This window comes from Myodes glareolus, chromosome 1 (assembly GCF_982192425.1).
Source record: "Myodes glareolus chromosome 1, mMyoGla1.1, whole genome shotgun sequence".
Classification (NCBI taxonomy): domain Eukaryota; kingdom Metazoa; phylum Chordata; class Mammalia; order Rodentia; family Cricetidae; genus Myodes; species Myodes glareolus.
Window position 1 is genome coordinate 65,001,802 of NC_142026.1, and position 13,461 is coordinate 65,015,262.

A 13,461-nucleotide genomic window follows, 5' to 3' on the forward strand; every position below is an offset into this window, starting at 1 on the left:
TGTGCAGCCACTGTGGAAATCAGTGTGGCGGTTTCTCAGGAAACTGGGAGTCAACTTACCTCAGGACCCAGCAATTCCATTCTTGGAAATATACCCAAGAGATGCCCTATCATACTACAAAATCATTTGTTCAACTATGTTCATAGCTGCACTATTTGTAATAGCCAGAACATGGAAAAAACCTAGGTCTCCCTCAATAGAAGAATGATTAAAGAAAGTGTGGAACATATACACATTGGAGTTTTACTCAGCGGTAAAAAACAATGACATCTTGGATTTTGCATGCAAATGGATGGAAATAGAAAATGCTTTACTGATTGAGATAACCCAGACCAAAAAAGAGGAATATGGTATATCCCCACTCATAAGTGGATTCTAGCCATAATTAAAGGACATTGAGCCTATAATTCGTGATCCTAGAGAAACTAAATAAGAAGGTGAACCCAAAGAAAATCATATAGTTATCCTCCTGGATATTGGAAGTAGACAAGATTGCCAGGCAAAACTTGGGTGCATGGGGGTGTGGGGAGTGGAAATAAGGGGAGATGGGTAGAGAGAAGGGAGAAGGGGAGGATTTGAGCAGGTTGGGGGAATGGGATGGGGGGAATGGAGGAAGGGTAGATATGGGAGCAGGGAAGTAAATATCTTAATTAAGGGAGCCATTTTAGGGTTTGCAAGATACTTGACTCTAGAGGGGTTCCCAGGTCCAAGGAGAGGTCCCCAGATTGTTCCTTGGTCAGCAGAGGAGAGGATGCCTGAACTGGCCTTGCCTCATAGCCACACTGATGAATATCTTGCATATCACCATAGAACCTTCATCTGGCGATAGATGGAGATAGAGACAGAGACCCACATTGGAGTACTGGACTGAGCTCCCAAGATCCAAATGAAGAGTAGAAGGAGGGAGAACTTGAGCAAGGAAGTCAGGACCATGAGGGGTGCGTCCACCCACTGAGACGGTGGGACTGATCTAATGGGAGCTCACCAAGGCCAGCAGGACTGGGAGTGATGGAGCATGTGATCAAACTGGACACTCTGAATATGGATGGCAATTTAGGCTGACTGAGAAGCCAAGGACAATGTCACTGGGTTTTGATTCTGCTGAATGGACTGACTTTGTGGGAGCCTGGTTTGTTTGGATGCTCACCTTTATAGACCTTAATGGAGGGTGGAGGACCTTGGACTTTCCACAGGGCAGGGATCCCTGACTGCTCTTGGGACTAGAATGGGAGGGGGCAGTGAGGAGGGGGAAAGAAGGAGGAGGTGGAGAGGAGGTGGAAATTTTTAATAAATAATTAAATAGATATTTTCCATGCTCATCGATCAGTAGGAGTAACATAGTAAAAATGGCCATCTTATCAAAAGTAATCTCCAGATTTAATGCAATTTCCACCAAAATTCTAACACAATTTTTGACAGAACTTCAAAGAGTAATACTCAACTTCTTATGGAAAAAAAGATAACCCAAGATAGCTAAAACAATCCTGTACTATAAAAGAACTTCTGGTAGTATTACCAGCTCTGATTTCAAGTTCTACTCTAGAGCTACAGTAATAAAAATTATATTGTGTTGGCATAAAACATACAAGTAGATCAATGCAGAGGGGGGAAGTGGGCAGAGGGACTGGAAGGAGAGGAGTCAGGGGAAGCTGGGGTCAGGATGCAAAAACAAACAAACAAACAAACACCACCACCACAACAAAAACACAGAAAGCAGAGTCTCAACCAACTCAGGTAAGGCTGCACATTTCTGTAAGTGATTGTCTTAAATGGTAGAGGAGGACCCATACCACTGTGGGCAGCATCATTCCGAGGCAGATGCTCATTGGTTGTATAAGAAAGCTAGGTAAGCATGAGCCTGCAAATGAGCCAGCACGTAGCATGCTTTCTGTCTTGACTTTCTTCAGCGCTCCAATCCTTCTCAGAAGGAAAATGGACTTTATTCTCTCTCCTAAACTGCTCTTTTTTGGGATGTTTTTAATCACAACAAAAGAAAGAAATGTTAGAACACTGTATAGGGAAGACATAGCTATTTGAATCAATGTGATTTGTACTCAAATAGCATCCTCTGAGCAATGAGAAAGTAGGATTTAGATAGCAGTGATTGGTCAGAAAGTGCATTACAATTCCATACATTAGTGTTCTCTCCTTTTTTTTTCACCAGAAATGATTTCTCTGTGTAATCCCAGCTGTCCCGGAACTTGTTCCATAGACGAGACGGGTCTGGATATAAGAGATTCACATGCCCCTGGCTCCTGAGTACTGGGATTGAAGGCATTCACCACCAGCTGTGTCCTGTCCTTTCACTCTCAAGAAAAATGTCCTAGGACTTTCCTCCTAAATTCCCTGAGCACAAGGCTTCTCTTGAGAATGCTAGTTCTCTGGATTTACACCATTTCCAATTTTAGTCCAGGGCTTCCCAGGACAAATCTGGAACCCTGCCTAGACCCATCCTACATTAGAAGGAATTACAAATCCTGAAAAACATACTGATTAGGGTGACAGGTCCTGCATCCCACCTGTGCTGAATGTATCAGGCAATTTCACACTTGGCTTCTTGACCATGGTTGCTGTAGCCCGAGACATGAGATTGCAGTTCTCCCAGTGACCTCCAGAGGGCGATATCAGGGCATTGCTCAATGCTCTGATACTTTTTTCCCTGTGCAGACTGATTTCCATCTCTGTCTTTGCTCACCATGAGCATCTTCAGAAGACCCTGCTCTGCCCTCTTGGCTCCTTCCTTTGTCTGAGAACACTTTTGCATGGGGACCTTGAAGGGCTCCCTCCTCCTGGCGTCTCTCAAAGGGGAAGACAAGATTACCACTAGGGAATCACCCAGGCAAAGGGCAAAGGTGACCCAGGAAGATCAGGGGCAACATGGGCTCACCCTACCCAAAATTCTAGAATGTTGTTTTGAAACCCTCCATAGGTATAGGGAGCCCACAGTTCTTTCAAGAACACACAGGTCACCTCTTTCCCAACGCTGAGCACACGAAACTCCTCACACAACTGCTACTGGATCTCTCTCTTGGATCATTAATCTGACTGATGTCATGAGTGGTAAAGGATTGATCTTCCTTCCTAGTCATCACTCAGCCTGCCTCTTTCCAGCCCTCAGGGACATCTCTGTCACCTTCCTGCAGGGATCAAGTATAGACCTCCACCCCAGAGCACTGAGAACAGGATAGACTGGGTGCTCAGCTGGGTCTCTGTGACACAAGGTCATGCTGACATGATGGAGGTTCCCACTTTAGTGCTGACTGACACAAGGCAAGGACACACAGCAGGCATCAGCCCCGGGATGAGTCATAGTTCCTGAGGGCATGGGGCTGCTTATCCGAATTGTTGCTAAACAAATATTGCTTGGTGGAGAAATATAAAAGCAAGCTGAGAGGGTTGCAAGACAACACTGAGAGTGGAAGGAATTTAGAAGTGCCTTGAATTCAGTCCCTACTCTCATAATCTAGGAAGTGCTCCTATCTGAGAAGAATCTCAGCCTAGAAGAAGGAAGAAGAGCTGAGTCTGAGTTCTGTGCTGGAGTTGAGGCTCTTCTCCTCAGAGGCAGATCAACAAGTGGGAAGATTGATGGGGTCCTCTGTGCTTCTCTGCAAAGGGTGTACCCCCTGGCAGGGGTTTTTGATCACAGGTAAGAGTATCCACTCTCTGACTTTGTGGGAAGGGTTCTCAGATGCTGAATGGAGTCTCCTAAAGAGGACAGGAGTCCAAGATGAGACTCAAGGTTTCTGTTTGCTGTTATGGGCAGAAGTCACAGGCTCAGAAGTCATAGGCTCAGAAGCCTAAGTTCTCAGAGAATGGAGATGATGGTAAGAGAAAAGTCTCAAACACTCCATCTGCACAGCGAATTATATGGTCTGCAATGTTCTGAGGATGGCTGTTCCCAATCACAACAGCATAACCCTTCCAACAAAATCAAACGGGGATGACTAGCGAGATGTCTCAGTGTGTGAAGATATGACAACCTGATCCTAATTGCCCACACAGTGGATGGAGAGAACAGACTCCTGCAGGCTCTACTCTGCCCGCCACATAGGTATTGTGGCATGCGCCAACACATGCAAACCCTGACCTATGTGCCTACACACAGATTTGTTGCATACATCTTCATATGTGCCCAAGGAGACACCAGTCTTCACAAATACCCACATATATTTACATAAGTAAATTTATAATCATTTATTTCGCACTTGAATGCAATTTTTGTCATCAGCCCCAAACCTAAGAACTGTGAAGAGAAATCCATGAAGACACATCCCTTCTTTCCTTCTTTCCTTTCTCCACTTGTGCCTGAGTCTTTTCTAGGAGCTGAACCAGTCAAGAAGGGCAGACTAATCCTGCCCTTACAAATCCCTGGTTCGGTGGGGCACTGGTGGCTCAGACTGTATAATCCCAGCACTTGGGAAGCAGAGGCAGGTGAACTCTGAGTTCAAGGCTAATGTTGTCTATAGAGAAAGTTACAGGACAGAGAATCCCTGTCTCAAAAACCATAACTAAAATCATTACCAAATCCAAATAAAAAAACAAACAAACAAAAATCTCTGGTTCTTGAGGACCTGATGTCAGTATATCCAGAAGGTAAAGCCATGGATTGACTAGAATGAGAACGGGAAGATAGAAAAAAAAATCAGAAAGTGAGGAGTCTCCAGATGAAAAGTTCAGAGAGGCATTGTTCCTCACACCAAATACTCTATGTGAGGAGCGATGTGGGCCGCTGGGGGGGATCCAGGCAGACATGTGAGCAGAGAATTCCTACGAGAGTTAATAACACTCTCAGACTTTGTCAATGAAAGTCATGTTGCTCATATCTGCAGAGGAGGGTGGGCACACCCCTAATCACACCAGAAGATGAGTAATGATCTCACCTGTTTAATACTGGTGGGTTTTTTTCAATTCCTCTCTAGCCTCCCTTTTAACCCTCTGGCACCTGCCCATCACTGCCTCTGTGACCATTGAATCAGTGCCACCCCTGATGGCCGAAGGAGATAACATTCTTTTTCTTGTCGACAATCTGCCGGAGAAGACTGTAACCTTAGTCTGGTTCAAAGGACTAAAAAATATGAAAGCTGTAATTGCAATATATGGACGGCACATCAATTTAAGTGCATCTGGGCCTCTGCACAGTGGTAGAGAGACAATATATTACAATGGATCCCTGCTGATTAAAAGGGTTACCCAGAAAGACACAGGATTCTATACCCTACGAAGCTATGATAAGTATTTAAACATCATATCAACAACATCCACATACATCCATGTTTACGGTAAGTGATTCGTTGTGAACTTTATGAGTTGGGTGAAGTTCATTTCACTGGACACACATAGGAAAGTAGGTCTATGCCTACTTTCCAGATGCATTGTGCCCCTGTTTTGGAGTTTGAGCATTTAGTTCAGGGCACAGGTATGTATGGTTTAGAATAATGGCAATAGATTAGGATCCTTCATTTCACTTCACTTTGCACAGAGGTAGATGCATGGTGGATAAGTCAGACAAGGATGTCAGCCTCTTTCTAGACTCTAGGGATTCTAACCAGGAATGTTTCCTTGCAAAAGACCCTGAGGGAATTAATATTGTACTTGGTTGAGGAAAACATGTGGTCCTCACAGAGATGGGAGCCCAGCATGCTCTGCCTGCACACCTCTGTCTCAGATTCAACTCTAGGTATCCATGAGAAGATTTTTATAAGTGTTGAATTTTGGCTTTCTGATGACAGGGACAGTGCTCCCTAGTAGTTCGAGTCTTGTGATGTGTGGAGCCAAAGAGGGCAATGTTATGAGAGCCGTGGTTGGGCTACGTACCTTGGCCACCTCCTTCAGAGAGAGGAGTTTAGCTCATCAGGTCTCCAGGCTGTTTACCAACTGAGCTGTTGGGCTAATAAGATTTTACATGAAGGTCATGGTCCCTAAAGAGAGGAACCCAGGAAATAGTTTGTCCTGACAAGTGTTTGTCCTCTGCGCCCAGCTCAGGGAATTCTCTCCTGCAGCAAAAGGCTACAGAATGTGCTGATCTGACTGCTTCCCAGACATGAGCTGTGGTTCCCCTAGAGATCACCAAGGATGTTATCAGGACACACAATGAATTGACAGAAAAGTATTTTTCAGAACCAGGAACTTATCTAGTAGCCTGGCTCCTCTTCTGTTTTTAAAGACCCAGAAATCAGGGTCACAGAATTCTCAGACCTACCAGCTGCTTAATATGTTTGCTACACTGCCGTGGGAACACGTTCTGCTTTTCACTTTATGTGTTTCCTTTGGGAAATAGACAATATCCAAGAGGAGTCAACTAAATAGAGCACAATGGCATACCCATTGCACAGCTCAACAAACAGAGGAAGTGGGAGCATGGTCTTGAAAATCTTGCACAGATGAAGGAGCTCACAACCTTTTTCCAGGAATCAGGTCACTTCTGAGATGTGAGACTCCTGATGCATACTGGACCTTTGACCCCAATCACAACCCAGTGTGACGGTGACTCCATTGAGAAAAGTTTTTTTTTTTTTCCAAACATCACTCACCTGGTCCCTTTGGAACTTCAAAGACAGTTTTTTTGTTTTCTTTTTTTATTAGATTTTTTTTAAAAAAAATATTAATCAAAGACAGTTTTGCCACCTTCCGGCTGGGAAAAAATTCCTTGTTACTTGAGCACAAAAACACAGGGCAGTCTGGGTGCCCAGTTTGGTTTCTTTTTCACATAACTGTACAGACTTTTTCATTTTGGTGCTGAAAAACTTCAGCCAGGACATAGCAGAGTACAGTTCCAGGGTCAACTGCTATTATCTCACGTCCTAAGGATGGTTATTACCCTTGACTTTCACTCTGTGTTCTAGGGGTCAAAACCAGAAAGATAGAATGGGAAAGGAACATGGTGTAGCAATGGAAGTGGAGAGGCAGAGCAATGTTTTGATCACAGACCCACTCACAGGCAATGGGACTCTGGGAGATGGTCCTTCCAGGGAAGAGAGTCAGCTCAGATGGGGAAATGGCGGCATAGCTTGGGAGCTATCCTGGACAGCTATACTGATAACAGATCCGCTGAACCAAACAATGGAGTCCCTCTTTGTACTCCTCTGCATAGATTGTACCACATCTCAGGGGCTTCTTCCCACAGATGAGGAGGAAGTGTGTGAGAGGAGAGGACTGAACTGCTGTCTAGAGTCTCCTGGGTGTCACAAAGACATGTGAGGTGTCACAGTGTTTGTAGAGGAGAAGATATAGAGTTTGGAGAGAGGCTCAGCATTAGGATGCTCTCAATGAGTATTAAACAGTAAGGGTGGAGAAGAAAATATTCTTCCAAAAAGTTAGTAAACATGAATACAATATTCTGAAGACTGGTGTTCTCAGTTTGATGGGCACATAAAAAAATCAAGCTGATGTGAATCACTAACATCGTTCAATGGATATGGGCATTTGCTTTATCGTCTGAGAAGATGAGAGCGACGAACAGACGTCCTCTTACTTCCACTTAAATACTGTCTCCTGGCCCATCCACCCACACTAGTATAGGCCTTACACTACTCAAACACAAGTATAATATGTAAATAAGGGTAAAGAATCAAAGCAAATGGAATGATCCAATACTGTATTCATAAACGTTTGAGTTTCTTAAATAAATCCATGAGCATACAGGATTCTGGGACATCATTCGTTTAGTCTCCACAAGTATTTGAGTTTTTTCTAGGCAGCATTTTCTTTTTAAAGTATAAGATAACTCATGGTTCTTATGATGCCCCAGTTGATCATGGACTTGAAATAAAGAAAGCTAGCAGGTAAATTCAAGTGTTGGCTGCAACCCCAAGTGAAACACAACTTCAAAGTCAGAGAGGAAAGACACAGCGTATATAGGGGAAGAGTTTGGTCAGGCATCAACCCAACATCATTCACTGTAAATGTGAGCAGCGGTCTGATGGCAGACAGCAAATCAAGACATTGTTGACAAATGAAGAGAGAGCCATATAGTGGAAATGACAAGTGTGGGGACACTGAGAACTTGAAGGTTGTGTGCAGACCTACAGCAAGCAGGACAGGAAACACTCCCCCACAAACTCAGGCTCAGCAATGGACACAGATGCTCATGACACAGGGCCTCATCTTAGTCAAGCACAAAAGTTCCAACTTAGTTGGTTCTCTCTCTTCATTTTTAGATTTCCTCTGGAATTGTGGGCGCCATGCCACCTCTGCCCAGCCCACTATAGAATCCGTGCCACCTATTCCTGCTGAAGGGGGAAGTGTTCGTCTACTGATTCACCATCTCCCGGAGAATCTTCAAGGCTTTGCCTGGTTCAAAGGAATGTCTGTGTTTAGGGACCATGAGATTGCCCGAATCACAACAGACATGAATTCAAGTGTGAAAGGGCCTGCATACAGTGGTAGAGAGACATTGAACAGTGATGGATCCCTGCTGCTTCACAATGTCACTCAGAATGATGCTGGATTGTACACCCTACGAATTATGAGCACAGATATGAAAAGTGAAGAAGCACATATACAACTCCACGTGAACAGTAAGTGGTTCTCTGCGATTGTTCAGTGCTAGGTGGGGTTTAGACACATAGGACTGCTGTGATTGGCCTAGCCTCCTTTCTTTCTGTACTGTGCCTGCAGGTGGAGGTTTGTGCATTTAGTACAGGACAAACATGATAGAAACAAATGGCCATTGATCAGCTTCCATCTTCTCACTCCTCCTGTATCAAGGAAGACCTTGATGGAAAATAATTCATCCTAAAATGTTAGCATCATCTCAGTCTCTAAATGGGTCTCTAAATGGGGAAAGCCTGAGTCTGCCTTCTTTCCAAGGCTGGGCTAAAGTGACCAAAGGGAATATTTTTCCAGTACTCTACTCTTATTTCTTGTCAAAACTGGTAGGAAACAATGATTATTAGGTCATCCATGTCAAAATGGGGCATATATTAGCTCCATACTGAGAACATGATAAATAAAATTCAGGAACTGGTACAGATAACATGGAGGAGTGCTGCCTACTGGCTTGCTGCTCATGGCTTGCTCAGACTGCACTATTACAACACCTAGGACGGCTTGCCCAGGGATGCAACTGCCTAGAGTGGTCTCAACCCTTTCATATAAAGTCGCGGTTTAGAAAATGTACTAGAGTCTTGCCCACAGATCGATCTGGTGGTGGCATTTTCAACTGAGGCCTTGTCTTTCAAGTGACTCTCATTTGTGTCAAGTTGACATAAAATCAGACAGTCTGGTACCCACACCTTTTTAAAGACCTGAGTTTTTCCTGAAGATCAGGGGGCTCCCAGATCCCACTCAGACCCAGTCCTGGGGGCTGGCAGGCAGAGAAACAAGGGTTTGTATAGTGTGATGTTGGGGGTTGAGTGGAGACACATGGAAACTGAAAAAACCTATAAAGTGAAAAATCCCAGTCATGCTGAGTTCAAGGGAGACATCATCTGAAACCTCGTTGTGCATGAGTGTGCAGTGTCTGACTGGAGCAGTTAGGGAACAGCTATGAAGACACCCAAGACGCCCAAGGGGAGAGGGAGAGTTTCATAATGAGGAAATGACACTGTTGAGAACATACATGGAATGGAGGAGGTCATGTTGCTGACCTTCATTAAGTGCCATAGACACAGTGGCAGTTCTAGGTAGAGTGAGCGGCAAACCCATCTGCTCAAGATGGAGGCCATCATCTTTTCACCATGTACAGTGACCCCCACATGACAGCTTTTTTTTCTTTCCTCTTCCAGACTCTCTTTTTCCATGCTGTAACCCTCTCACCTCTTCCCAACTCATGATCCAATCAGTGCCTCTGTATGCTGATGAAGGGGAAAATGTTCTTCTCCAAGTTCATAATCTTCCAGAAGATCTACAGGCCTTTACCTGGTACAGGGCAATATATAGAGTCCCATATTTTGAAATTGTCAAATGCAACAGAGTCCTGAATACCACCACCTGGGGGAATCAATACAGCAGAAGAGAGACTGTGTACCCCAACGGATCCCTGCTGCTTCAGGACATCACTGAGAAAGATGCAGGAATGTACACACTAGAAATTTTGAAAAGTGACTTCAAAATTGAAAAAGCTTATGTGCAATTCCATGTAAACAGTAAGTGACTCTGTGGCCTTCAGCTGCTGAGTGGGGCTTATCTTACTGCATACACTGAACTGTCAGAACTGGGCTGTGCCTGCTGTCTTCCCTACTGCAATGTGTTCCCCCCCATAGGGTGTGGGCACTTACTGCAGGGCACACAGCGGGTGGACAAACAGCAATAGGTCAGAATCCCTCACCCATCTTTCTTTGCACAGAGGAGAATGTATGCTGGATGTTGGCCTCAGTGCAAATTCTTGAGGCTCTCACCATACACATAGCTTCAAGATGGACTCTGTGCAAGTCAAGTAGACAATGGATGGGAGAGCCATGGGGTCCTCACAGAGAGCAACAGGAGCCCCGACTCCAACACTTCCCCTGGCTGCACTCTAGGTTATACTGGGGAGATTTTTGTCACTGTCTGTTCTGATTTCCTGTTAAGCTGATGGGGAACAAGGCTTTACTGATTCTCCAAATCCCTAGGCGTGTAGAACCAGCTGTGTACTGCTATGACAGCTGCAGTTATATAAGCCATTTCTGTATCTCCTTCTCCTGAGACTCAGTGGACAGGTGTCTAAGCCTCTAGCCTACTGTTCTGATGCGTTTATGAGACCCATCAGGAAGAAAGTCAAGGCACCAAGGGAAGAAACAGTGAAGTCAGCTACTCCAGACTCTTCCTTCTCTTCATGGGTCCAGTCTAGGGCATTTTCTTCTGCAGGTCAATAATAACAGATGCTGCTTATGTGAACAACTCCCATCCCAAGGACAGACTATTGTTCATAACTAAGCTTTTCTCATACACCCAGCAATGATCATGCACTGTGTTTCATATTACAGGGAAACTGAGTCACAAGAAACAGTGTATGAATCAGGGTCACAGAGTCCTTGGGTAGCATATCCAAAGCAGAAGATTTGTCTACAATCACAGCTTCAAGCTCAGCCCCCTGGAGGCTTTATTAAGTATGAACCAAAGAAGGGTTCATTTAACTCTCTGGACTCCTGTCATTGGTATCCTCCTCTCTTTCTTCACAGAGTTTGTTGAACAGCCCTTCGTGCAAACCACTAATGGCAAAGTCTCATCACAGAGATCTGTGATCTTCACCTGTGTTTCGCCTGACACTGATATCTCCATCCGCTGGATCTTCAATAACCAGAGTCTTCAGCTCACAGAGAGGATGACTCTGTCGCCAACAAAGTGTGGACTCAGAATATATCCTGTACAGTTGGAGAATTTTGGAGAGTATAGGTGTGAGGTCTCTAACCGAGTCAGTTCAAAGACCAGTCTTCCAATCTTGTTTCAGGATGAATGAGTAACCTTTCCTCTCCTCCTACAGCAGAGTGGGGGTATTTTTTTTAATCAATGACTTACTAATCAGAGAAAAGTGAAATTGATCAGTTATCACTCAGGTATAGCCATTATGGAGACTTATATCTATAATCCTGGGATACGTATGGTACAAGTGCGGGCCAAGATTTAATTTGAGTCTGTCTCCAAAGAAAATAAAGACACTATGGTAAAATAAATGGAAAGGAGTTAAGAGTTTAGGTTGTGGATCAAATATAGCCAGTTATCAGAATTCATGGGAACTAATTCCAGGAGCTGCCAAACTTTTGGATGCTTTGAGTCTTCTATAAAAATGGAGTGTTTGCATAGAGAAAGACATCCCCTCATTTGGTCAAATATATTCAATGTTTAACTAATTCACTGATTTACCTAAGTCCAATGCTGCCTGCTGTCAGGGGCTATGAGTGTTATAGCAGGTGGCAACTAGTTTTTCAGATGTCAACACATCAGAGGAATGAATATATGATGGAGGTTAATCCTGTCCAGACAATTTCTTCAGGATCATCGACTCTGAAAGCTGTTGCTCACTTTTTCTGAAGCAGCTTGATGTCTCCCCAATACTTGCACTGTAGTGTGTAATCTTATGTGATGTGTATATGTAATCACATGACTACATCTCAGTTTTTGGGTACATATATCAGTGAGTGATCAGGTAGATGACTTTTTATTTGGCTATATAGTTCTGATATATAGAATATCTACTGGACATACTTTATAACTGGATCTATTTGTTCTACAAGAACAGTGGACAGTGAAAAGACTGCCCTGTTTTTTTTTGTTGTTGTTTATTGGGTGACTTTTCCTACCTCTTGAGATCTCCAGCGAGAGAATCTAGTTTTGTAGCCAGAAACCTTGGTTCCTGCAGCCATAAGCTCACTCAATTCTCTGAGATACATTAGAAGCTACCTCTCTGCTATTATCACCCATTTGGCAGGACATACAGTCAGAAAATGAGTCTATTAAATAGATCACACTTGGGACCTTCAAAGAGAAAGGGATATTCAAGCTTATTTGAGACAGAGTGTCCTAAATTCTCCCACAGTCAACTTGGGAAAGTGCTATTTTAATAATAATTAAAATATGTTAATTCCCTACACATACCTTCACCTAGGTTTGTCAATACTGGATTTTAACCTACGAATGTAATATCATGCACCGACTCCCCTTCTCCCTTCCTAGAATTTAAAACCTCCTAAATCAGTCTTTTTGCCTCTTATTTCTGCCCTGGCATCCTTCTAGCCATGCCTTCCTGGGGGCACCAAAGATACTGACAGTGTTACTTAGGACAAACTCTCATCTTCTTTCTGACCCTGAGAAATTCAAGCTAAAAGAATTGCCTTTGCTTGTGTGTATATATGAGGTGGGAACTTTGCAGCACAAGAAAAAAAAAAGAATAAAAAAAGCATGATTCAAACAGCTTGTGAACTCATTCAGTTTCTTCTTGGACTAGAAATTTTCTAAGTCTTTTGCTGAGACAACTGACGTAAACTTTGGCAGGGAGTCAGTAGAGCTGGACTCTGCTGATCCCGGAGAGCCTGCATGCCAATCATCCATGTGGAGTGAGGAAGAGCGAGAGGAGAAGAAGGGTCTGCCCATGTTTCACTGTGGACATAACTGGTTTCAAAACAGTTTTGATCCACAGTTTGTTTTATGTAGAGATGTAAAGTCCTTCATGTAAGGGCAGATCATGCTATTTTCATCCTGAGAGTGGCATTCACAATGGGGCCTTGCACATGAGTATTTTTATTGCTTTTATTGAACTATATATTTTTATCCACTCCCCTCTCTTCCTTCCCCTCCCCTTCTACCCTCTCCCATGATTCCCATGCTTCCAATTTACTCAAGGGATCTCATTCATTTTTCCTCTTATATTTTCCTCTCATATATTACATCCCAACCACAGTTTTCCTTCCTTCCATTCCTTCCTAGCCCCCTACATCTCCTATCCCTCAAATCCACTCCTCCTGTTGCCTTTGTTAATATGAGCAGACCTTCCAGGGATATTAACTACACATGGTATGACAAGTTATATTAGACTTACCACAATCC

General features: G+C 43.8%; 1 protein-coding gene across 1 annotated transcript; it reads left to right on the top strand.

The window, feature by feature from the left end:
- The first annotated feature begins 3,585 nt into the window (after nt 1-3,585).
- LOC125399802 (pregnancy-specific glycoprotein 22-like) lies at nt 3,586-11,377 on the top strand. The gene is made up of 5 exons (XM_048433421.3): nt 3,586-3,646; nt 4,920-5,279; nt 8,157-8,516; nt 9,726-10,085; nt 11,100-11,377. The coding sequence occupies exons 1-5, from the start codon at nt 3,586-3,588 to the stop codon at nt 11,375-11,377; spliced, it is 1,419 nt and encodes a 472-aa protein (XP_048289378.2).
- Nucleotides 11,378-13,461: the final 2,084 nt, after the last annotated feature.

Coding starts and splice junctions, on each gene's coding strand:
- LOC125399802 (XM_048433421.3), top strand. CDS start 3,586: ATGGGGTCCTCTGTGCTTCTCTGCAAAGGGTGTACCCCCTGGCAGGGG. Junction 3,647..4,919: donor GCAGGGGTTTTTGATCACAG/GTAAGAGTATCC, acceptor ATTCCTCTCTAG/CCTCCCTTTTAACCCTCTGG. Junction 5,280..8,156: donor CACATACATCCATGTTTACG/GTAAGTGATTCG, acceptor CTTCATTTTTAG/ATTTCCTCTGGAATTGTGGG.